This window comes from Thunnus maccoyii, chromosome 16 (assembly GCF_910596095.1).
Source record: "Thunnus maccoyii chromosome 16, fThuMac1.1, whole genome shotgun sequence".
Taxonomy (NCBI): Eukaryota; Metazoa; Chordata; class Actinopteri; order Scombriformes; family Scombridae; genus Thunnus; species Thunnus maccoyii.
Window position 1 is genome coordinate 2,759,428 of NC_056548.1, and position 27,800 is coordinate 2,787,227.

General features: G+C 41.1%; 1 protein-coding gene across 1 annotated transcript in view; it reads right to left on the bottom strand.

Annotated features, from left to right (window-relative positions):
• Positions 1-27,800, bottom strand: part of arhgap5 (Rho GTPase activating protein 5) — a 54,460-nt gene that overhangs the window by 8,719 nt on the left and 17,941 nt on the right. The window contains exon 4 of the mRNA XM_042388234.1: positions 2,880-2,957. Within this exon, the coding sequence (XP_042244168.1) occupies positions 2,880-2,957 (78 nt within the window). The remainder of the gene's footprint in view (positions 1-2,879; positions 2,958-27,800) is intronic.

The window sequence follows — 27,800 nt, forward strand, 5'->3', positions numbered from 1 at the left end:
CAAAGACAAAACGTGACGCGACAAATACGAAAAGCAGAAATCGTCCTTGAAAATCCCCGAAGCTGAGCTCAGTTTCACCCGTGTAAAACCTGACAGAAGCAGATCGTGGACCCCGGTGTGATAACCCGTGTCGACCCGTTCAGATGTGAGGCAAACAGGATCTTCCTGGGGTCAGTGCTTCGGTGTGAAAGGATATCAAAGAGAGCTTGCGAGTGGTTGTGGAGCAGCGGCGAGGTTCACAGCTGAGCTTTGTGTCTGAGCAGGAGAACAGAGCTCCTCTCTGATGGCAGCTAACAGAGGTTATCATCAGTCTGTCTGCAGGCACAGAGGCCTGAGTGTCTCTGTGACGGAGCAGCAGGGCCCAAACAGAACACACGTCCAGTTCAAACAGCCATTTTTCCACTCCGTTATTCCTGTCGGGACAGGACGGAAACTCCGCTTTTTATTACTGTTTGGAAAAAAAAAAAACAGCAGGCCGGGTAATCTCTTCAGTCTCCTGTGTCAGCGTTCTCGTTAACCCCAAACACAGATATATATATATATATATTTAAGATATATGTAATGATGGCTTAAAAGACAAAAAATGTCACACTGGTGCCGGAGATACAGGATGAGGAAAAATAAAAAATGACTTCCTGTGTTGACACACTGTAGCGGTCAAATGACGACAGAGAGGAGGAGAAAGAGGGAGGAGAAAGAGGACAGAGCCCTGAGGTAACACGACAGCTGTCACACTGAATCTGAGAGACTGCCAACACACACACACACACACACACACACACACTAGGTTCACCAGAAAAACTCTAAAAGGAAATTTAGAAAGATAGGAAGGGAGGCAGTGAGGAGAGAGATATAAACAGGAAATGCATCAGGGAATAAAAGGAGGACAGAGGAGCCAAAACAAGCAAGGAAACCAAATGAGGAAAGAAAGAAGATATTAAAAGGAAAGAGGGAAAGAAACAAAAGGAGAAAGAACTATAGAGAAGAAAGGTCAGAAGAAGAGCAAAGGAGAGCATCTGTAGCGTTATACTTGACTGTTTTTTAATAAAGTTTATTAATTAACAGCTAACATATGCTGCCTCCGCCCCAAATTGTTAACGAAGCAGAAACACAGTGATCTGTGACGCCCAAAGGAAGCACGTTTATATCTTCAACTGTTTCCATAAAAACACTCACGTGGTCCAAGTAGCCAATAGCTGCACATCCTCTCTTATTGACAAAGGAGCTAATTGGCTGTAACGACGCCTCTTGCAGACAGATTTCATCAAGCTGCAGCGAGGAGAGCCGCCGCAGGAGGAATATATACGACCTGACAGAGTCGCCGACGGCCAGTCATGAGGAGAAAAAAACCTCAGAGGAAGAGTTTACTGTTAAGAACAGCAGGTTTACACGAGTCACGCGCTGAGTCGGCTAGAAGTGCAGCGACTCTCTGACAGTTACGGCTGTATCTGTTGGGACCTTTATTAAAAGGTCAACCGAGATATATATATATATATGACATTTAGTTAACTACATTTGAGGACCCAAAGGACGACTGAATGGAGCAAGAAACATATATTACATCACCAGCAGCCTGTTTAACCCATTATAGCATAGACTGGCCTGTCAGTGGTAATATGAATATTATATGACACTTTATATGGGAATAAAATGTTTTCTACTATTATTTTCTACTATTTTTCTTAATTTAAAGTTATCTAGAGTTTTGCTTTGCTATCTATTTTCTTTTTTCCCCCCTCGAGAAGTTAAATATTATAAATAGACATCTACACTTATTACCCTGTAAATAAAAACAAACTCTGGGCAAATACAGCACAAGAAAGAAAAAAATAAATGAATAAATAAATATGTAAATGAGCAAACGAGAACACTCTGGTAAACATAAGATGGCTTTGACAAACTTAGCTAGACTGAAAAGTTAAGAGTTTTGCAACTACAGTTCCCATCATGCTTTGGGTGATGTAAACAGGAAGGGTTAGAATGTTCAGTTAGTTCTTGGCTTTACTGTATTTGGACCATTAAAACATCTCCTTTACTTGATACTGGAGAAGTTAGGAGCTCGTTTATGTGATTTCTAAATGGTTTTATGGTCGATCAGGCGCTGGGATAAATCATTTTAAGGTATATCTTTACTTTAAGATATCAACTATTATTTAATATATATCACAATTAAAGGTAAAGGTTCTGATTCTCAGTTTAGAAGAGCTCTGCAAAAGTTTATTTCTTCTCTTCTTCTCTTCTTTATTTTGTAGCAGCCTTTCCACACCTCATTATTCTAGTCTGAGTTGTTTTTTTAAAAGGTCTTTTAATAAGCTTGAAGAGAATAAATAACGCAATCAATAATCAATGTGGGACTGACTGAATCAATCCATTCCAGTCTCCGTGTTTAATCCCCTCTGGCTGTAAAATGACTGACTGCTGCTGATTCCTGCCTGCGTCGACTGTAACCTCCTCTAACAGCCGCTTTGGCAGCTCACCAAGCATCACGTGCAGGTCGGACTCGGCTCCGCGGCGCAGAGCATGTGTTTCTCTTTAAAGCGCTTCTGCTGCGTGGTCAGAATTTGGAATCAGTTATGTGTAGAGTTTTTTCTTGCGCGGGTCGAAAAAAAAAAAAAAAATTTATTGCACACATCACACAAACTGCTGCTCGATTGGTAACATGTTTTTCCACCAGGACTTCTGAGTTCTTAAAAACGACGGGACGATTTAAAGTTCATGGGAAAATAATTTAGAAACACGATATGTGAGAATAATGAGAACCGTGGAGAGTCTTTGCTTTGAAACTCCAGCTACACACGGCTCCTTCTTCAGGGTTTCTAGTAGCTGGATGTGTATTTATGGAGGTCCTGCGTCTGGGCAGGTGTGTGTGTGTGTTTTACCTTGATCAAACTGTTTCTGGATGTTGTCCTGGTCCGTCTTGTTCCCGCTCACTCGATACAGGCCTTCTGTCGTCAGACCTGCAAACACATAAAAGCCACATCCTTCAATATAACAGCTCTGACGGACTTCATTTATGTGGAATTTATGCAGAAAAAAAAAATAAAGTGTGTGAAAGTGCTGAAATGAAACAGATGGGCAAAGGAGCTTTGTATTAGTTTTCATCCACTGAGGGTTTCTCTGCAACCACACTGAAATATTTTGGATTCAGACTGAAAACTGCACAACTCGCATGCCTCAAATTCCAGAAAAAAGCAAGTCGTCTGTGTTTGTTTCTCACAGAATTCTTCCTTCCCGGCAAAAGGTTGACTATCACGTCTAATCTTGGCTTGATAATTCCTGTTTTTTTTTTGTGTGTGTGCAACCTGTGAGTAGACGGCTGGAAGGTGGTCGCGGTGGTCAAGCTGATCCAGGTGCAGCAGTAAGAAAAACATAAAAAAACGACACTTCATTTCCTCCAGTCTGAGCCTTGTGTTGATTTTCTGATACATTTAAACTTACACTTAATTTAGTCTGAATAATAACAAAAAGAATAGCAGCGCTGCCAGGAACCAACAAACCTACACACAGCTGATTTTCTACATGAATGAGCTGATATTTATCTTTCAATTGTAAAGAGAAGAAGTAAAAGTGAAAGACGGGAAAGAAGCAAACCGGCTACCATTTTCATTATTCACACAAATGCGTTATTATATTTAGTCCATCTTTTACAGGAAGAAACACATTTCCAGTCTTATTTCAGTACATTATTCCATTAGATTTGAGGCTATTTATTCATATAACTCACAGCACTGCAATCTTTCTTTTTACTTCTGTTTCTTTTGTATTCCATTTTATCTTTTTACTAAATATTTTATCTTATTCTTATGTCATTTTATAATGCTTTGTGTTTCTTTTATATGTCATCTTAAAGCTTTGTAGTCTCATAATTGCCTTTTTGTTGTATTTATTATTATTCCTTCCTGGTATGTATGTGTTTGTGACGTGTGCATATGCATGAATAGCTCCTTCTTCTATGTTTTGTGGCTTCTTAATGTATTTTGTAAATGTATTGTGAGACAGGTGGGCGTAATAAGCTCTGCCATCAGCCTACAATCATTACTATAATCTGTTTTTGATGCTGTAGGTGTCTAAACACTCAGTTGCTTTAATGTTTTCTTTTACTTTGATGCCAAGATTGGCAGGTTTCCCAAATAAAACGAGATACACAACAACAGTGGAATTACAGTTTCTCCGGTATATGCGGCTCAACCGACTCATAATTCAACATCAATAAAAGCTGCAAGCTGTTATGTACAAGCGGGAAAATACACAGTGAAGCTGATGCTGCGGAAAAAAAAAAAAAAAACAACAGTCAGCGACAACTAAAACAGATCGACAGTAAATCAACGATTCGGTTATTTTAGTTTGTGAGCCTTCAGCTGTTCTGAGAGTGGCGTTTGTTTGCGTAGAGGGTCATAATAATCACAGACAGCTGGCACCTGACAGCTGATCTCAGGCCAGCGCATATGGAGACAGAGTGCCTTAATAGAGATATAATGTGTGTTCTGGCTGCAGGGATGCAACAGTAAACACACACACACACACATAAAGCATCCATACAGGCTGTAGTTCAGCTCTGTTGCTGCTGCAAGGTCATCCACACTGCAGTACGGATGCCTCTGCATATATATATGTGTGTGTGTGTGTGTGTGTGTGTGTGTGTGTGTGTGTGTGTTGTGTCCCTGCAGAGGCATTTAAGCAGAGACAGTATTATGTAAATTCAGCTTTAATGGATTCAAGTAAATCGTGTCAAGTGTGAGGGAATGCGGGAGAGTGTGTGTGTGTGTGTGTATCTGTTGGTATCTAGGTGTGTATCTGTGTTTATTTATGTGTGTGTGTGTGTGTGTGTGTGTGTGTGTGTGTAAAGGCACGTGCATGTTGGCTCAGGTGTGTCAACGAATGCTCTGGCTTAGCTCTTAAATTAACAGCAATCTTTGGAAAGCAGCGTTTTCACTAAATGACCTCAGTCTAATCAGCAACCCACTCGACCCAATTTGTGTGTGTGTGTGTGTGTGTGTGTGTGTGTGTGTGTGTGTGTGTGTGTGTGTGTGTGTGTGTGTGTGTGTGTGTGTGCGTCTCACTGTGTCAGCAGAAAAAAACATGCGCTCAGAGAAACGAAGTGGGAGTAAAGCTTTAAACATGTTCTGTTGCTGTACATTAAACGTGTTTGTGAGGGTTGACGTGCACGTAAACAGTCTCTCTGCTCTGCTTGTTCTTCATCTTCATCACACTGAATCACACAAATCACTCGTACGTGATATTTTCCAGGTTTCCAGTTTCATGTTTCACAGTAACTGCACTCAAGAGTTTAATGACGAACCGCTAAAGCATCCGAGCAGGAGGGGTTGATTTCTGAAGTAGAATTTTAATGGTTTCAGATCACAAAAATGTGCTGATCAGTGTTTTCTGTAATATTCTCGACGGTCATACTGACGCCATTTTTTTTGAGTTTTCTTTCACTTTTGTGCATCAGAAAATGTGAATCCAAAGATTTGTTACATGTCAATTTTTAAAAAAGGAGATGAAGACTGTGTATAATATGATATACTGCTGTTACGACTTGGCTCCAGGAAGTAAAGGAATCAGCTGCTTCTGATTGGACAGGACCAGTGATTGTTGTCAGGTAAACAGGACGTAACGTTGTGTTTATCAGACACTGAATGTTAAATGTGCTTGAATATTTTTTTTCTTTGTGTGTGAAACTGAGTCGGCTCGTGTTCGTCTAACAATAAAATGTTTTCTTATCTGACCTACCGAGGCATCAGAAGAAGAAATCTTAAGTTAAATATTGTTAAGACGTGTGATGAAACCGGCGCCTGAACTTCCTGGAAAAGTTGTTACTTCTCGGAAAACGTCTCATTGTCAGCGGTGACGTCATACTGATAACGTTAATATACTTGTTCTATAAAATCCAACCGCCTTTCCCTTCTCGACTGTGATGACTCATTTCCACAAACACTCACTTTTATTCACCTTTGCTCTCATTTAAGGTTTATATCCAGTTACAGTTTGCATAATTAAAATGTATTGATAGTTTTTAAGCTTCTCTTTTATATATCAAACTGTCTATGTGGTGTTTATTTGTAGATTATTTAAATAGTTTTAACAGCTAGTACATAATGTTGTTTAACTCTGTTGAGGTATACAACATATTCTGCACATGTCAAGGTCTATCTTTGAATGATTTACAGCTCAAATAACTTCTTATTGATCTTATAGTGGTCCTTTATGCAGCCCCTCAGTTCAGCCTCGTTTTAGCTCCTGTCTCCCCTAAAAAGCCCCCTCTGTTCTGATTGGCCGGTTTAAGGAAGCGGTCCCTCGGGAGGTCACATCAATAAACCGTGAAACAAACTACAGTAGTAGGATCTTACTATTTGTTCTCGTTCTTTACTTGAAATGTCGACTAAAATCCATCCGTTCATGTTCGAGCCAGAATCTGACACGAAATATGAGAGTGAACAACACATGGAAAAACTTTAGCAACCACCTTAGCAACCACCTTAGCAACAAGGCTACAAAACAAACAGCCGATTACAGTCATGCTTGTCGGCAAGGTAGAAGCAGCAAGCATTTCTACATACATTCACCTCAAATAGAATATATAATAAATAACAGAATATCACAAAAAACATTACATGTCCCCTTTAAGTGATGCAGTTCAGCTCTGTTTGTTGACCTCTTATGCCCCGACGTAGATATTAATCACCATTTGTTTGTTCTTTTGCATTTTTGGGGTAAATAAAGGCCATTGCGTCCTGTGTGTTACTGTTTGGTTCGCTAACAATAACTACAGCCTATTGTGTTACGTTTACAATCGGCCCCTCGCTGACCTGCTTCAATGGGAAATACATCACATAACGGACGTTCTTTTTATTTTCAAAGCACTGACTTGACAGAAGTTGATGTGTTTAAAAAAAAAAAACCCAAAAAACAACGGATAACTATCAGTAAACTAACCAATTATGTGAATATAGGATTATATTCCACTATCTGCCAGTTTAATTCAATTTCCTGGGGTGTATACCAGATACAATTTTTCCATGTGCCCTGAACGCAGCGTCAATTATCTTCACCTTTGACCTTAAACTCACCCTCCAACGCCCCCTGATGAAACGCCACCACCCTGTACATCTCTCTGCCCCCGTGAGGATATTTGATTCTCAACAGGATGTTACTTACACACACACACACACACACACACACACACACACACACACACACACACACACACACACAGAGCTGACCCTGAGGGGAAGGAAGTTAACAGTGCAGCTCATGTTTGCATGTTGAGATCTGATAAGACTCGTCCTGCTGAGATATGATCTAATATCCTGATACACACACACACACACACACACACACACACACACACACACACACACAGTTATCATAGCTGCTCTCATCACTCTCTCTCCTCCTCTATCTTTACATCTCTATCTAATCTCTTAACTGTCTTCCTGTCTTGCTTTATGTCTCACTCTCCTTCTCTCTACCTGTCTGTCTGTCTGTCTGTCTGTCACTCTGCCGGTTGCCCGGTTGCCACGGATATTTTATTGCCGTGACAACCATCTGCTGTGGGTAGGGACAGGAAGCCAGTTCAATAAGTGAAAGTCAATCATTGGCTATTTTTAACTCTTGTTTTACCAGGCAGGGACACACACACACACACACACACACACACACACACACACACACACACACACACACACACACACACACACACACACACGGGTGTGTTATTCTCTTTCATCCCCTTTAGAAAGTCATTGCTGACATTGATAAATGGTTCATGTTTTATAAAGCATTTTTAAAGCTATTTAAACTTGAAATAACTGTTTTTTTTTGTCCACTTGTTTTCAACAGAAACAAGTAACGAACAGAAAATTGACAAATCGTCAGCTTTAAGTCGACATGTTGAATTTATTTCCACATCCATTCTGACTGGAAACAACATGTTCCTGTATGGAGCTGATGTGTTAAACAGTGGAACAAAGAAGCATATGTTGATAACTGTAAACACTGTTATTTCCCTGAAGAAATGATCCAAACACACACATTTAAAAACGTTACATAATCCCTGTTGTTGTTGTTGTTGTTTTGGGATTCTGTGCTGCTCTGTTCTCTCTCTCTCTAACATGTGTGTGTGGTGACCTTTGACCTGAGCGAGTTTAATAATGACACGTCTGAATGAGGTGTTTACTCGTACATATAAATAGACGAACAGAGCGCCGATGTTTTGACACGTTATTCCCATTAAGATAATGAGTTTAAGGTGTTGACATGACAGGCTCAACAGCACGGAGATAATGAGATTTAAAATAAAGTAGCTGAGCACATAAACACAGTCTGACTGTTTACGTGCTGTTGTTGTGAACACCCACCGACTGTCTGCCTTAAACACAGAGGCAGGAAACAGAAAGCTCAGCTTTTTAATCTAACGTCTCTATAATGTATTCAGGAGTTTACATGCTGTCAGTGAACCTGACGCCTGGAGGTCGCAGCAGCGTTCGGGGGTTGTAAGATAAATCTGAGGAGGCGCAGAATGATGAGCGGGACAGAAAAGAGGAAACAGAATGTTATTCTGCTCACATTCAGATTTTTTTTTAAATCTAATATTTCCATAATCTTTGCTTTTTGGTTATAAAATGCTGGATAGTTTTTCTTCTTCAGGCCTCTAAACAGTTATTCAGATGTAACAGTTTTAGAGGTTTAAAGGTTAAACTGCTCACAGACATATTCAACCTGTTTTATTTCATTTAACTTAAGAAGTTAACGGACTAATCGTTTGTCCACATGTTCCAGCTCCGTGGTGTGTTTAATGTTTGTTCCTGTGTTGTAATGTCGGGTTCTAACCTCTATAATAAGTGTTTAACAGTGAAAGTCGTCTTTGAATGATCTGTCAGATTCATAATCTTGTTTATTTACATATTTGCTGATTTAAAAACAGAAAACTTTTCCACTGAAAACTGTCTTATTTGGGCAAAATTCTTTATTAGATGCATTTAGTAGTCTGACATATTTTGGAGTTAAAAAACAAGTTAAAACATGTTTATATTTCCCAAATTAAGGCACTGGAAATGGTGCTGTTTAGATATCTTATCTGAATATGTAGCTAAACTCAGGTATCATAATAGTAATACAGAACCTCGTGTAGATATATATATATATATATATATATATATATATATATATATATATATATATATATATATATATATCAGAAGTAATCAGGATTATAGTGAAAGTGAGCATTTCTAAGTTTTGAGTGAAGTGTCCCTTTTAATATTCTGAACATATATTTCTTTTTTTAAATATCTACTCACACGCGTTAACACTGATGCTCTGTTTGTTACTAGCCTGTTATTTATTTTGATAATCCTGAACCCACACACACACAAACCAACCCCGACAGTAAACAAGCTCTGCTGCTTCCACTTCATATCAGCAGATTCCAGCCCGCCTGCTCCACTTTCTGATAACCAGGACATTTAAGATCTTATCCTGCTCATTATAAATGGGATATGACATGCTAACATGCACTGACTCCTACTATACGGATGATGAATGTGCAGGTAGAAGTGCTCGTTTTCCCAGAGGGCACCGAACGCAGCTTTTTTCCCACAATCCTCGGGCTGAGAAATGACCTGAACTCTCTGGTCTGGAAGTCATTCTGCTGCCGATACTCTCCTCCAGAGAGAGAGAGAGAGAGAGGCAGCTTTAATGACCTAAGGTGAGCACTTTCTTTGTCTTTTGTCACACACACACACACACACACACACACACACACACACACACACACACACACACGGTTGAGCGGAGTGGTCTGGTGGAGTCATCAGTTTCTCCATTGCTGTGTTAATTTAATGACCGGCCCTCCACACAACCATGGGTCAATATAAATCAATACGAAGGCTGCAAGGAGAGAGAGTGTGTGTGTGTGTGCGTGAGTATGATTTAATATCTGCGCACCTTAGCTAACGAGATCCATACCCGCGCACACACACACACACACACACACACACACACACACACACACACACACACACACACACACACACACAGAGTCCCAGCAGACAAGCGGCTTGCAGCTGCAGTCTGCTTTCACTCAGAGATCTCAGACTGTCTTAACATACAAACTCACTTTTTACTGCTACGAAAGCCAAACAAAAATCTAAAACATGTTGTGTAAGGCTACACAAACACTTTCACGTTACTGGACTGTAATTACCGTCTTAAGACAAATCAGTTTGCTTAAACAACCCCCCCCCCCCATCACCCTCCAGGCTATTCAAGACGAGGTTGGAAGATCAGTGAAGAGACTGGAAGGGGAACTCCCCACGTTTTACACATCAAGATTAGTTAACTATCACAGGCGGCGCTCTTCGGCCAATGAAAACACTTGTTTGATGTCTTCTGCGGCTTCTGGAGGAGTTTCGTGAAGCGAGTGATGTTATCGGCTCGGAGACGACAGATTTATGAAAGAGAAGGTCAAAAAGACAAGATTGAGTTGCATTATGGGAAATGTAGGATCAAGTGCTTTTGAAGCTTTAAGCATATTAAGGACGAAAAGTGAAGACATCTCATCTCTTCTGAAGCCACCAGTTTTATGGAAATGTTTGGTTTGACCCTCTCATAAACCACACTACACATTTTTTTGCGATATATATATCGTGATATGAAAAAATACTGGAAATTTAATTACAATTACAGCCATAATTTTCATCATTTATACCCCCTCCTCCTTCTACCACACTTGGTTCAGCCCTCTGACACCCCTCAACAAATCATCGTGGACTCCTCCACCGGCGTGGACGAGCAGTAAAACAACACGCTCCTTAATAAACTTTACAAACGGACTCGTGTGTGGCAGTTGTATTATTTACATGTGCGTGGTGGAAGATTAACAGTCCTCCCGGCGCCGCTGAGGATGGTAAAACTCTCAAACTCGAGCAACAAACAGATTTATCTATATGGCGGGAAGATGTAAGTGCAGATAGATCTGGATGCTGCAGGTTGTGTGTGTGTGTGTTAAGTGTTTCTTACATTAAGGCACGGAGCAGCCCCTGACAGTAAATGTTTAAGTTTTTATCTCGCAGCAGGACGAGGTGCCGCTGATAACGGGGGATACATGCAATCAATAGTCGCCGCGCGTAACTGAGCGCCTGCGTCTAGCATCCAGGCGACGTTATCTGTGACAGTAGCTGCTGCGTCGCCTGCATGTTTACAGACATGAGGTCGCCGTGCGCTCAGGTGAAGGTTAGTCGTGGAAAACGAGAACGTTGCAAGTTTTCCTTTTCCTATCAAGCAGCGAAAAAGTTGTAGCGAGACGTGTTTGAGTTAATTTGCACATAGCGATGTCGATGCTGCTACACATAACGCTCTGTTCCACATATTCATCAGAAACAAAAGAACAAATACAAAATAAGAAGCACACAGATTGAAACTGCTGTATGGCTCTGTAATGTGAGCAGTGGAGGCATCGCTCCTCTGAATGTTACTGATGAAAAGACAGAGGAGAGGAGACAAGAAAGATGTTTCTACGATCTTCTTTCTGTTTCTGCTTTGTAAATGTCTCATTTACATCTTGTCTGCCTGAATCCCAGGAGAGAACAGAGAGGAGAGGAGAGGAGAGGAGAGGAGAGGAGAGGAGAGGAGAGGAGAGGAGAGAAGGGAGAGGAGAGGAGACGAGAGGAGAGACTAGAGGAGAGGAGAGGAAGAGGAGAGGAGAGGAGAGACTAGAGGAGAGATGAGGGAAAGGAGAGGAGAGGAGAGGAGAGGAGAGACTAGAGGAGAGATGAGGGAAAGGAGAGGAGAGGAGAGACTAGAGGAGAGGAGAGGAGAGGAGAGGAGAGGAGAGACTAGAGGAGAGACTAGAGGAGAGGAGAGACTAGAGGAGAGGAGAGGAGAGGAGAGGAGAGACTAGAGGAGAGGAGAGGAGAGGAGAGGAGAGGAGAGGAGAGACTAGAGGAGAGATGAGGGAAAGGAGAGGAGAGGAGAGGAGAGGAGAGACTAGAGGAGAGGAGAGACTAGAGGAGAGGAGAGACTAGAGGAGAGGAGAGGAGAGACTAGAGGAGAGACTAGAGGAGAGGAGAGACTAGAGGAGAGACTAGAGGAGAGGAGAGGAGAGACTAGAGGAGAGACTAGAGGAGAGGAGAGACTAGAGAAGAGACTAGAGGAGAGGAGAGGAGAGACTAGAGGAGAGACTAGAGGAGAGACTAGAGGAGAGGAGAGGAGAGGAGAGGAGAGGAGAGGAGAGGAGAGGAGAGGAGAGACTAGAGGAGAGGAGAGACTAGAGGAGAGGAGAGACTAGAGGAGAGGAGAGGAGAGGAGAGACTAGAGGAGAGGAGAGGAGAGGAGAGACTAGAGGAGAGGAGAGGAGAGACTAGAGGAGAGACTAGAGGAGAGGAGAGACTAGAGGAGAGGAGAGGAGAGGAGAGGAGAGACTAGAGAAGAGACTAGAGGAGAGGAGAGGAGAGACTAGAGGAGAGACTAGAGGAGAGACTAGAGGAGAGGAGAGGAGAGGAGAGGAGAGGAGAGGAGAGGAGAGGAGAGGAGAGGAGAGGAGAGACTAGAGGAGAGGAGAGACTAGAGGAGAGGAGAGACTAGAGGAGAGACTAGAGGAGAGACTAGAGGAGAGGAGAGGAGAGGAGAGGAGAGACTAGAGAAGAGACTAGAGGAGAGGAGAGGAGAGACTAGAGGAGAGACTAGAGGAGAGACTAGAGGAGAGGAGAGGAGAGGAGAGGAGAGGAGAGGAGAGGAGAGGAGAGGAGAGACTAGAGGAGAGGAGAGACTAGAGGAGAGGAGAGACTAGAGGAGAGACTTCCTCTATTGTCGGTGTTTTGTTAAAACATGAAACCTTTGTGTTACTAAATCATATGAAGGAAAATAGCAGATAAAATCTTTTGTAACCTTCAAACTTGAGATCTGCTCCCAACTCTCAGAAGTCTTCTGATATAATAAATGTCATAGATGGAAAATAACATCTGGATGTCACCGCTCATGTTTTAATGTAAATATAATAACAACGTCATGTGTTTCTGTGACAGATATGAAACCAGCCAAAACAGAGATGTTTGGGTTTATCTTCTAGTCTGGTAAATAAACACATTTAAGAAATATCAAAAATATGAATATGTAATTTTTTGGCACAATTTACTGATCCACAAAATGAGTCATCTTAGTCTCAGTAGCTTTTAGTAAATAAAAAAAGTGATTTTTTTCCACAGAATTGTTGAATTTGTTTCTCATTAGAGATGAACAATTCCTATTTTGGTCCAGCAACAACATCTCCGCTAGAAGTAAACAAAAGAATATGAAAACACAGAAACACACATATCTGCTGTTTATCTGTAAAAGCTATTTACTGGCGTCACCGTTCATTTACATTTAACACACAGCTCTTCTCTCCTTGAGTTAAAAAGTCAAACTTAACTGGTTTCAAACTTTTAATATTTACCATTGTGAAGAATTCAGAGGTTAAAACACACACACGCACACACACACACGCACACACACGCACACACACACACACCTCTCCACAGTCCAGCTTCCCAGTCTGCATGTGCGCATGTGTGTGTGTTGACAGTAAGACAGATGTCCGGCTTTCAGGAAGCGACAGGAACAGCCGACAACACACAGACACACACATGCACTCATACATACACACACACACACACATGCACTCATACATACACACACACACACACACGCACTCATACATACACACACACACACACACGCACTCATACATACACACACACCAATTTCTAATGTAACAGAGACAGATGGGCCAGTATTATAAATAGAGCCATCAAGCTGTAGCTACCTAGCTACTGCTCTATTTACTCTCAAACACACACACACACACACACAAACAAACACACACATGTTCACTTTTTGTTTTGAACTTTTTAAATCCTGATAAAGTTACAACAATTAGCCAATTAATGGATTAGTCGATCGATAGAAAAGTTAATCAGCAACTACTTGATGATGATGATAAATTGTTGTCATTTTTCAAGCAAAAATACCAGAAATCCAGTAACTCAGACTTCTTAATTGTGATAATTTGTTGTTTTTCTTCCACATATATAAAGTCCAGACAGTAAATATTTGGACAGTTACACGTTCTGTTGTTCAGCACATTCAATCTGACATAAAATAACAGATCATATGTTAAAGTGCCAAGTATGGGCTTTAATTTGATAATTAATACAGAAAGAAGCATGTGGGAGATAAACTCTTTTAACACATGCTGCTCCACATACTTCATGTCTGGACTCTGACAGTCAGCTGATTATCTTCAGTTTCTGGACTGTTGATTGGACAAAACAAACAAATCAAAGGCTTCTCTGTTCCCTCTATTAAACATTTTTTTTTCACTACTTTTTTTTTTTTTTAAACATTTCTCAGATCAAACAATTTATTGATTAATCAAATAAATAATTGTTAGCTGCAGGCCTAAATTATCTCTCTGCCTCACTAATATCTTATAAAAAAAACACAAAAATAAACATCAAACAACAACAACAACACACTGAGAAATGAGAGCAGCAAACAACTAAAAATAAGGCCAGATATTAAGAGATATAAAAACATGGTGGATTAAGTTCAATTTGACAACAACGAGGGCAACAACGATCTCCACCACCCGCGGGTCGAGATACGTCAACCATGTCAACGTTAATGAGTCACTTGAACAGACACGTGTCACTTCTTCACTGTCGTATCATGTTAAACTCACTGAACCAAACACTCGCTGCACTTTTTAGACTGTTTGTCTAAAACACTCGACGCATTTATTTTTGGCAGGGCTTAGTGATGACAGAGAGGACGGGGAGAGGAGAGGAGATAATGATGAGATGGAGAGGATGAAGTGAGAGTGAGAGGTTAGAGGGAGAGGAGGAAGAGAGGAGAGGACGGAGAGAGAGAACCAGGAGGAGAGGACGGAGCAAGAGAGGAGAGAAGGATAGAGGGAGAGAGAGGAGGAGAGGACGGAGCAAGAGAGGAGAGAAGGATAGAGGGAGAGAGAGGAGGAGGAGAGGACGGAGAGAGAGAACGAGGAGGAGAGGACAGAGCAAGAGAGGAGAGAAGGATAGAGGGAGAGAGAGGAGGAGAGGACGGAGAGAGAGAACCAGGAGGAGAGGACGGAGCAAGAGAGGAGAGAAGGATAGAGAGGAGGGGAGGATGAAAGAAGAGAGGTGGGAAGAGAGGAGAAAGATGAGAGGTTAAAGAGAGAGAGAGAGAGGGGAGAAAGAGAGGGATTAGATGATGAAGAGAGAAAGAGGAGTGAGAGGATGGAGTGACAGGAGAGAAGGATACAGGGAGGGAGAGAGATGGGGTGAGGATGAAGGACCAAGTAAGGGAGGATAAAGGGAGAAACAGGGGAAGTAGTGTGGTACAAAGAGGGAGGGAGGAGGAAAGAAGAAAGGAGGAGGGAAGAGAGGAGAAAGATGAGAGTTTAAAGAGAGGGATTAGAGGATGAAGAGAGAAAGAGGAGTGAGAGGAAAGGAGGATGGAAGGATGCTAATGATGGTAGAGATGAGAAAAAGATGAAGGAGACAGGAGGAGGAGAGGATGAAAGAAGACAGGAGGAGGACTGGCGGAGAGGATGAAGCAACAAAGGAAACAATAAAAAAAGAAAGGAGGAAAGAAGATGAAGGGATGAAAAAGGAGACAGAGAAGAAGGGAGGCTGGAAAGAGAGACAGAGTCAGCACCTTGTGTCGTAAAACATGGCCGACTAAACGTCCTCCAGAGACCTTCATCAAAGCCACTGCGTCGTGTGTGTGTGTGTGTGTGTGTGTGTGTGTGTGTGTGTGTGTGTGTGTGTGTGTGTGTGTGTGTGTGTTAAGCCTGCAGCAAGGTGCTCGGTGAGGTCAGCGGCTCTCAGAAAGGCGACAGACTGACATGTCTGTCACAGCAGGACTTCAAAATCCTCTCAACACTTTCCCCGTTTACAGCTACTGTCCAGCTGTTAAAGGACTATTCCGTCTCTTTCACTTCATCCTCTGCATCTCTTCGGCTTGTTTACACCTTAAAGTTCTCCATCATTGTGCCTGAACAGCCAGCAATCACACTTTTTAAAAAAAAAAATTTAAATGATTAGGGATAATTCTATGGGTATGTGAGGACATAATTAAAAACAGAAAATGCCAGCTGTAGTCATAAACAATACATATAAAAAAAAAAACAGCTTAAAAAATGTGTTTGCCGGAGAGAATTTCACCCGCTGCTGATCCCATTTTGGTCAAAACTTTAGGGAAACAAATCATCCAAAGCGTTTAAAATGACACTGATGAAGGAGCGCTTCAGCTACAGATGAGAACAAGGTGACTTTTCACTCCTGATTGGCTGAGACGAGGGGATGAAAACGCTAGCGAGCCGAGACGTTTTTACTGCTGCCTTGTTAACAGAGAGGAACAGAGGAAGTGTGCAGTTTAAAGCTGTCAGAGGGTTTTGTTTTTATATATATATTTCAATTTTTGCTTAATGTCAAAATCACACATCGGTTACACAGACTCTCACTGAGAACTAAGACATGGACGACAATAATCCGACATTATTATTTAGACAAAGCTGTCAGATGTTTACTGAACAGTCACGTTCATATTCATGTGGACAAATGACAGACGCTACATTAACTCAACCCTGATACACCTGATACACCCGTCCTGCTCGTGATTTATCCTCATCACAACACTTTGTCTGAAACACTCCTTAAACAATCCTTAATCAGGGCGCATTCAGCTGGTAGAGCAGTCAAACACTTCATTTCTTTATTTAGCCTAATATGTAATAAGGTAATTATTCAGAGTCCAGAGAACCCCCGCCAGGCCAAAAAATAACTTTTTAAATGTCAAATTAACGCCAAACATCAATTCATTGGCAAATCAATAGCTTTTGGGAGCCGCTGAGCAGCGCACGTGAGTTAATATCTGTGTCGTTGCCTTGGAAACTGCAGGTAGCGTAACTCCTTTTAAGTAAAAGGGCGGAGCGTAAGTGATTGAGTGGTTAAGCGAGAGAGCGAGAAGAAAGAGAAAAATAACGGTGGATGTGCGAGCGGAGCAGCAGGAAAGGTTAGCAGGAAGTCGTCAGTCTGACGGTAAATGTACAGTGTGTCAGTTAATAAACGCTGCAGCTTGTCAAGATCATGAAAAGTCTGTTGTTTCCCCCGACTGCTGGAAAAGTGAAGCTCCAAAGTTAGCAACAATGGGTTAGCCTCACCTGACGACGCTAAACAGAGAAATAGAGAACAGAGAAACGTGGAGCTGCCTAAAATCTTATGTCAAAACACCTTAAACAGTTCTGATCAACCGTGACATCAGAGCTTATAAAACCTTTGTTTTTGCCAAAATTAGACTGCAAGTTTCCATAGCAACAATAACCTTAATTAATTTATCCATGAAGTTTGCCAGATATACAAAAAATATGCAGCAGATGATGTCAACAGTTTTGATATGGACTATTACTTCAACAGAAATTAATAAAAACCTTAAAGATTCCCTCCAAATCAGTCTCAAGCCAAAATGATCCATGTCTGTCTTTGATAAGAGGCCAGTAATGATGGAGCTGGCAGAGGGAACAACACTCCACTTCACATTATTACCTTCTTACTGCTCACACACTGAAGTCCACTCAGACGTGGTCACTTTCTTTGTGGCTAGCTTGATATTTCACTTTGCTGCTCGTGTGTTTTTTTCAGTGCGCTCACATGTTCGCTGCCGGCATCATGACAGAAAACATGAGAGAGAAAGAGAGAGATTAAAAAAAAAAAGAGAGAGAGAGAGAGAGAAGGGCAACATAAGGGCTTTTCAAGGCAAACTAATGGAAGACTGGACTGCTCAAACACAGCCACAGGACACACTCGCTGCCTCTCTCTCACACACACACACACATTTACACACAAGCCCCATTAGACCAGATGACTGCCTTGGAGCCAGGTGGCATAGCACTAGCCTCTCTCTCACCCTTTTTTCCTCTTTTTCTCTGCACAGTCTGCCCCCAAGACACGCACACACACAGTTTGTAGCATGCTAATTCATCTAACCATCACCACACACACACACACACACACACACACACACACACACACACACTCCATCCTGAGTGTGTCGTAGCCTCCAGCCCGGCTCAAACTGGCCTCGTCTGTCCCCCTCGCCTTCAGGTTAGTTGCAATTGGACAGGGCCCCAATACTCGGCTGCACACACACGCTAGGCGCCATAACCAATCGCCTTAATCTAATCCTTGCGTTGGCCTCTCACTTAAAGTGATATAAAGACAGGAGGGAAAGAAAGAGGAAGAGAGAGAGAGAGAGAGAGAGAGGTCCACACGGAACTGGCTGAAAACACTGTTTACCTTTTAAAACAACGTGCATCCACACAATCACTCCTGTTGTTTTATGTAAATATCTCTTAGTAAAGCTGCTAAATCTCAGCTGGTTAAAGCTCTGTTCAGTCACTTCCTGCTCTCTCTGTCTGAAAAACAAAAAAACAAAACATCTCACAATTAACTTCAGTTTCTGTTGTCAGACAACGGAACTAAAATAGTGAAAACTGCCGATCTGAATTTCCCAAAAACGTCACCTTTGACTGTTTGAAGTGTTGGTTGGACAAAACAGGCGATTTGAAAACATCAACAAAGATATAAATATAATGAAGACAGAGAATATAACAAGAATATTAAATTTGCAAAGCAGCAATTCATCACATTTGACAGGCAGGTAATGTATGGTGTGATTTTAAAGAGCTTGAGTTTATATTTTAATCACAGATGTGTTGCCAACATGTAGAACAAACCTGTCAACTCAAGTAGAAATAAAGATTTCCTCGCAGCTCACAAATGAAACAGTGACTGTTGCTGCTTCACTGACACGTCGATCACATCCCTGATTAATGATGACAAACATACTGACACAACTACATCCAGTGATCAGCTATACTAACATTTAAAACGAGTGATTACAGAGAATGTGAGAGGCGTCACATTTAACTCAGGACTGTAACAGAAAGGAGTTCTTATTTATGTAGCTTAATATCACAAATTTGCCTCAGAGGGGCTTTAATATCTGAACAGCATATATCCTCTATCAGACTCAGATCAATCCATTAATTGTTTGTCTATAAAATTTCAAAAAGTAATGGTAAAAAAACTGCCCATTAATTTCCCCAAAGCCCAACATAACATCTTCAAATATCTTGTTTTGCTCCACAAATAGTCCAAAACCCAAAGAAATTCAGTTTATAATAATGTAAAACAGAGAAAAGCTGAAAATTCTCACATTTGAAAGGCTGGAAACAGAATTATTTGGTGCTTTTTTGCTCGTAAAACCACGATTAATAAGTTATCAAAATCACTGCAGACTGTTTTTCTTTCAATCAACTAATCAAGTAATCGACTAATCGTTGCAGCTCTGGAGGAAACCTCAGAACGGACATACAATAGATGTTTTATGTACAGAATAAAGCAGATATATGAACGGTTTGGTGTGGTCGTAGTCACATAAGGTCACACGGTTACTGCTGAAGCCAAAAACAGGCAATCACATTCATTTAACTTAACTACAAAGGCAGCATCACAGCCACTTTACTCTCTCTCTCTCTCTCTCTCTGGGGACGATCAGCACACAGAGAGAACAAACAAATGAAAAGGAATACAGAGGGCGAGCGAGGGAGCGAGGGAGGCAGAAAGAGAAGAGTTTGCCCAGAGGGAGGGGCCGTCAGGATGAAAGAGGTTAGACTCCCAGCTTCACCTATTCACCAGTAAAAAAAAAAAAAAAAGTACAGAAGAAGAGAGAGAGAGAGATGGGGGGGGGAGGGGTGGGGGGGGGAAGGGAGGAGTGGCTGCTCAAATATTCAGCCACGGGCACAACACACACACACACACACACACACACACACACATTTTCCTATCTCTCTGTGTCTCAGAGTCGGTGACCAGGAAATCCACAGGGAAGAGATTAAGACTACAGGCTACAGAGCAGGATGTAATATTGTGTGTGTAAGTGTGTGTGTGTAAGTGTGTGTGTGTGTGTAAGTGTGTAAAAATTAAAATAAAATGTGAACGAGAAAAACCAGTATGTGCTTCAATTTTGAAGGAAAAACCGAAACCGAAAACTGAATGACTTTGAAACATCCAAGAACCTAAAATTAGGTTGTTATGTTGTCACACACACACACACACACACACACTATCAGTGAATGTGCATGTAATATATGTATGTGTGTGTGTGTGTGTGTGTGTGTGTCCAAGTGCCAACATCTTCTGTAACCGCCGTCAACAACCCAGATGCAGCCTCACCTCAGTGCGACCACACTTACCACAAATACACCCCGTCAGACACACAGTCACAGTTTTTTGGGTCTCACACACACAATCACACATACACACACACACACACACACACACATATAATCTGCCCAGAAACCACAGGCAACACAAATAGCTCCCATCAGCTCTCTGCATCTCAGCTGGTGGTTTTTAATACATGTGGTTAAAAATCAACCAACCGTCGGCCGCTGAGCCTCCAGTTCCTCAATCTAACTGAGGGAAACAAAAATCAAACACCAGCCGCGCGGTGACTCATATTTGAAGAGACTTTAACTCAAGCTGTGACAATAATGCAATGAGCCTCAGTTAACTGTTAAAAAAAAAAAAGTCAAAGGTCGTAGACGCAGGTTTGCCAGAGGACAGGTTGATTACCTGGACCAGCAGGAAGTTCATCAGTTAATCGCTGCAGACTGTTTTCATAGAACCGATACTGGAATATTTAATGTAGGACACCTGCTGGGGCTGAAATATCACAAAACACCCTGAGTTTCACTGAACGCATCCATGTGAGAAAATGAAATTCACCGCTGACCCGGATATAATCGTAAAAGGTCGAGATTTTCTACTCTGTGATTCAGTGGAGGAAAAAATGTAAAAGAAGAAGAAGAAGAAGAAGAAGAAGAGAGAGACTTGAAATTATGTCACAACTTACAGCTGAAATAATAAGTATCACATCAACATATGACAGAACACATCCCATCATATATCTAAATGAGACTTAAGAAAATATGGTGGCCTGGCTGGTCCAAAAAAGCAAAGCAAAACAAAATAAAACCCAAAAACAATAGTACAACTGAGCAAAATCACCAAAAAACTAAACTTAATTTACAAAAAACTGCATAAGAAGCTTCCTGTCATCTACATTTACACATGAAATGATTTACTGACTTATTTATGCTCAACCAATACTACTATTAGCATTGGAGCTAAACCAATAAACCAGCCAGGCTAATACAGTAAATAGGACGATGCTAGTTTATCACAGTATCGGCGTGTATGTCAGGCAATAACCTGAAATGTTAGTTTAATAATGTCAAAGTGTCTCCATTACATAATTTGTCCAAATAAGAAAACTAATAAGTATATTTTTTACTTGTAAAATGTCCCACTTGGTATATATCTTAGTCACAATTCTTTTAAAAACAAACAAACAACAGATTCTTTTATTTTGAAAAGAGATTCTCATCAAAAAAATATTCATTCATGTGATGTGATCTAAATGGTTTATCATTGAGTTACAAACTGCTTTATGTCTTCTAAAAACTATGAGACTCAGTGGAGTTTTTTGGAGTTTTTGTTTGTTTTGTTTTTTCGCCAGTAGACATGAATTTGCCCGGGGCGGCGTGAAATGAAGCGAGTAAGCATCTGCGTGAAAAAGGGAGAGAGACTTGGAGGGGGGAGTCTCTGGTGAGTTCTGGGATCCGTCAGAGGAACTAAACACAAACACACAGACACATGGTCGCTGTGTCAGTCGCTACATATCTTACAGCTGATGTACAGTTTGTGTTTTTGGCTGTTTTGGAGGCGAATGAACATTAAATGTTCTGGTGGTAAAATACAAGCGAATGATTTTACCAAATACATGAGAACATTTAGATTGGTAGATGTCTCTTTCTGCTGTTAGGTTTGGTCTGTTGGTTGTTCACACACACACACACACACACACACAGATCAGACGGCGACACCAGTCCCATCACGCTGCTGGGAGCACTGGCCTACACTGACCAGGGGAACAGGAAGCTCAGTCAGTGTGTTTCCATTGGACATGACGTCAGTCCAGCAGCCAGCAGGAAAACAACACACACACACACAAACAAACACACATACACACACAAAACAAATGGTGAGTGTAGAGAACGGGACACACGCCAGACGCCAATCAATTCTCAACTTGAGCTCTCTCTCTCTCTCACTTTGGCTGATTTTTGATCTGTCGTACTGGACGGGAGAGAGCTGCAGATCTAATAATGAGAAGTGGAGAGAATGATTGACAGGAAAGAGTAGAGAACACAGTATGTTAAAATGATTCCTCATCTCCTGTCAGTTGTGTTTTTATAGCCTCTTATATATCATTCTGAACTCTCGCGGTCCAACCTTCTGGGTCCTGCGCTGAATGACGGCGCTCCTCAAGTACGCACTCTATGAATTATTTTTTTTTTATAAAAATCTATTTCACTCCCGATGAAAAATCCCTCTATTCCTCCACAAGTCAGGAGCGGTGATCTGACTTCAAAGCAGGCTGAAAATAGCCAATAATCAGCTTTTTGTATGGAGGCTGGTTGACACGGCTGCTGAATAATTCTCCAGCAGAGCTCAAGAGTGGAAGTTGAAAACCAGTCCACTGGGGGTTTCCCCCCTGGCTGCTCCACAGCCAGAACAGCTGGGCGTCGGTGAAATCTGGCACCGTTACACTGGGCTGAGGTAAAATCTACATGTGCAAAACCGAGTCACTGACACGAGAGCTGATGATATCTGTAATGAACACAGAAGATAACGAGAACTCACTTTTTTTTTTTTTTAAAGTAGATAGTGAAAGGCGTTATTTAAATTAAACACTATGGAGTTGCAAAGTGTGAGTTATTTCAGTCACTCTTGGTTCCAGAAATGAAAATCTCATTTATTCTTCCTCATAGACGACGTTACATGACTCACAGTTTGAGCTCTTCTACAAGTCTGATCGCCATGAAAGAAACTATCCCGGTTATGAAGATGATGTACAAGATGCAAACGGCAGCGCTGTGTTTGTCCGCTACAATGGCGTCTACCAAAGAGTAACTTACACACATGCAAGATAATACATCGACGTTGTGGTTGTTCCACACAAACTGTTATAAACTGACTTTTATTCAGTTTTAAGCCACATTTTCATGATAAATTTAGGTCGGTTTTAACTATATCTTTTAGCTGGAAGAAGGATTTTAGTCATTGAACGTCTGGATCTTAAGTTATCGGATAAATAAACTTAGCAAATGTTAGCAGCAGCTCGGCTAACGGCCCGTACCGGAAGTCCGGTGGGCACCAAACAGCTGAAACAGCTTTAATTAGTATTTTTAACGATTTTAATCTGCGTGTACGTTTGTTTTTGGAGAGGAGGAGACCTCTGCGGATAATTCGGCTCCCGAGAGAAACCGGCCGAACGTCTGGATCTAAAGTTATAAGAGAAATAAACCGAACAAGTGTTAGCAGCAGCTCGGCTAACAGCCCGTACCAGTGGTCGCCGTACATCGTCGGAGAAACACTGATCTTTTAGGTGAAACAGCTTTGCTCTGCTGTGTTTTTATCTGTAATCTCCGGGTCCGTTTGTTTTGGAGAGGAGGAGACCTCTGCGGGTAAAAACATCCCGAATGATTAACACTGGTGAAGCTGGTTATTTAACAACAAAGACAACAACTCCCATGATCCCTTGCTACTTCACACCGCCATCACGCTCCGTCTTTTGTTATTGTTTTGATTGAGACCCCTAGCGGCTGAAATTACATGTTGTGCGTTTAACTACGGCTCCAAGTGAAAACGGCCAATCACTGAGTTTAGGATTTGGTCACGTGTTCCACTAACGGCAAGCGGAGAAAACTGATCTTATAATCTACATCATTTTAATTTCTGGTTCACTTTTGAGTGAATTCAGCAACTATGGCGCCATGTTTTGTCTACAACTGTAACAACGAAGCATTTTGAATGCTTCTAACTGGCTGCGTCTCCATAGCAACAGCAGCATAGGGCTCATGGGTAATGTAGTACTCTTAACCGTCCGCCAAAATCACAGACAAAACAAGATTTCTCAAAAACAAAGCTGAAATAATTGAAAGTGGTGGTGATAATATAAAACTAAAGGATGGTTACATTATCCAGGAGAGTCCTGAGTTTTTATGTTCAGTAACATTGAGGAGAATTTCAAGAAAAATGCGCAATAATCACATTTTCACACTCCAGAGGCAAAGAAGCTGCATCATTAATCTTCATTTTGATGAACTGATGGAACATTCGTTGGAACATTTTTGTACATTTGTCTCAATCTGTTGTTTTATTGTTTTGTTTTTGCAATATATTCTACAGAATTTAACGATTTATGTTCAATCCATCTCAATCTGTTGTTTTATTGTTTTAATTAAAAGAACGCAAGCTGTGTCGTAAATCTCTACATCGATTAACTGATGTGAAACTAATCAGGAGTATTCATTTGGAAAACGTCTCAATCTGTTGTTTTCTTGGTGTTTACAATGTGTTGTTTGGTATTTATTGGCAGTAAAGCATCTCTAAATTAAAATAAAAGTTTGTTCTGTTCTGTTTAACGAATGTTTAATTCAGTCCAGCTATCAGGGAGTTTGGTTAAGAAACAATTACACAACCAGAAAGCAGGAGAAATTAAAAACTGAAATGATAAATTACATAAACAGACATAAAATGGCAACAAAAAAATATTTTTTAAAAAAAGAAAGTGAAATTAGCACTAGCACACACTTAGCAAACTGTTTTATTCAGTCAAATAGCCGATGGAAGTTCTTTTTAAAGAGCAAAGAAGAGAAACTCTCCTCCCTGGATCCATCCCCCTCCTCACATTATACTAAGTGCTGAGGAAGATAACAACCAATGGGACTTCCAAATGCATCAACATCAAAAAGCCATTTAATCACTGCTCTGCCTCTCTCACTCTCACTCACTCACTCTCCCTCCTTCCTCCAGCTTTTCGTGCCAAATACCATTTCATGTCTCTGGGGAGCAGGAAACATTTAATAAAACTTCTCTAATCGAGTTCGGCGGTGGAGCGCTGTGTGGCCTCGCTCGCTCGCGCAGTCGCAAGCCGTCTGTTTGTCCTCTGAAAAAAAAAAACTCTCAGTTTCCTCGGGAGGGGTTTTCTTTCTCTGAGACCACACTGATGTTTTGAGGGCTTTTTATGTAAGCAGACCTGACAATAATCGACACTATTGTGCCTCTTGACGTTTTTTGGCTTCGGGCCCAGAGGTTGCCCAAAAAAAAATGAAGTTTTAAGGATTGCCAGGGGTTCCACGGAGAGCCGGATGGTTAAATTTGGCTGAAATGGCATTCGCTGGGAAGTTTAAGCAGGAGTTCACTGATCACTTGGTTATAATCCGCATGAACTGGTGCAGACTGGAGCCTGGGGCATGTGTGTGTGTGTGTGTGTGTGTGTGTGTGTGTGTGTGTGTGTGTGTGTTTTAGCCATTTTAAAATATCAAGATATCAGCAATTTTGGGTGAACAAAAGAGCAGTTTGGAAGAAGAAAACAACCGAGCCAAAGACTCACTTACACTTTGCTTTGCAGACGCTTTTCACCCATTTTTGAAGCAGTTTCCCATGAAGACAAATCCAACAAAATAAGTGTTTTTCATCATGATGAGACACACAGACGCTGTTAGATTTCTCTAAAAAGAGCTGGCTGGTGCAGTGATCTGGTTATTAAACACTGCTGCTGCTGCTGCTGCTGCTGGTGCTAAAAAGGCAACATGGTTGGCAGATAAAATATGAATTTGAATCAGTGAGCACTCAAACTTAATTATTCACTCCTGTGCTGTATATTAATAAAATGGTTTTAGTGGGACTTTTCACATCAGAGGTTTAAAAAGGTGAAACTATCTTTATATTTTTCTATTTTGATGCCAAAACGTCACAGAAAATCAACGTTTTTCATCTTAATTTTACCTTCATCAGCCTCCGAAACAACACTGACTGACTATTAAAATTATTTTACGGTTAACCGCAGGGCTGCAACTAACAATTAATATCATTATTGATTAATCTGTCAGCTATTTTCTCGATTAATTGCTTGGTTTTGTCTAGACCAACAGTCCCAAACCCAAAGATATTCAGTTTACTAAACCAGAAAATATTCACATGTGAGGAGCTGGAATCAGAGAATTTGGACATTTGCTTCTTAGAAATAACTCAAAACAATTAAGTTAAAAAAATAAACTTTATCTACAAAAGCGAGCCGGACGTCCATGTTGTCTTCCCTCCGGGACGCCGTGACTTTTCGTTAACAGGGACGTCTCCTGTTACCACGGAGCCGCTCCGCCACCTGAGACTCTTGCCAGAGGAAAGCTAACAACATGTCATTTTTTCAAAAAGCTACTTCTGCTGCGAGAGTTGTCTTTTTCACACAGACAGAGAGAGAGAGAGGGAGAGAGGTTGTTGAGTGCATGAGCTGGAAACTTTTAAGAAGTACCTCACGTCACCTTCTCATCTCTCTCTCTTTCTTTACCTCTTCTTAGCCTTCATTTCTTTTCTGAAGCACTTCTCTCTCTCTCTCTCAGGAGTATTATCAGGTCGCTGCGGCTCTGACCCTTCACCTCTTTACTATCGGATGCTAGTAGGAATTGAATTTTCTCCTGCACGCCGCGCTCGCCGCACGTCACTCCGGATAACAGTGAGAGCTTAATGCTGAGAGATTTTGCGCTCGACCTTGTACAGTCAGGTAAAACTGTGGCTGTTTAAAAAGCCTGATCCTCTGACTGCTGTATTTTGGTGAAATGTAAGGTCAGGACCTATCGCTGTGCTGTAAAGGTCACATATACACACACACACAAAAAGATGAAGCAGTGAAAGGCTTCCTTTAGTCCTTCAGAAACACGCAAACACTCCTTTAGATACAAGAAAGGTTTATGTATGAGTATTGATCCTCCAGACACGTATACAATCACTGTTCCCCAACACAGAGAGAAATAACACGTGTGTTTCTCTGAGGCTGAGGGTGGATTTATGTCTGATCACTCCACTCTTTCAACACATTTCTATTAAACGTAAAATATATGTCATAAACCGACATCTGATCTAGAGCAGCAACTAACGATTGTTTTCATTACTGATGAATCCGTTGATTATTAGTCGTTTAGTTTATAAAATGTCCAAAAATGATGATCACTGTTTCCCAGAGACGTCCTCAAATATCTTCTTGTGTCTCGACCAACAGTCCACAACCCAAAGATATTCAGTTTATTGTCATAAAGGACCAAAGAAACCAGAAAATATTCACATTGAAGAAGCTGGAATCAGAGAATTTGGGAATTTTCTTTTTTCTGATGAATCATAATAATTTGCTTGTCGGCAACAAATCGATTTATCATCTAATGGTTGCGGCTCTGCTTGTATTTACATTAATAAATGATGAGATAAAACATTGTGAAAAGTAAAGACAACAGCCTAATCAATCATTATCAGGTTATATACACACGTTTTACTGCAACAAGCTTTAAAGTTTCCTATTTGACCAGTTTGACATATCGTCTTGAGGGAAACTCTGCTCAGCTGATAATGCAGAGAATATCTCCTGTTACTCGGCTGCTGTTGTGAAGATATTTTCTTACTTCACTTTACTTTTATTGATTTGTTTTGCTTGTGTGTGTTTGTTTACAGTCCTACATTGTTGCAGAAAGTTGATTCATACATCCTTATGTGTTTCTGTGTTTCTTCCATATCTGACCATCGATCAGTGAGTCAACATGACTGAGTCAGAACCCTAGGATAAGAAGATGCTAGTCAATC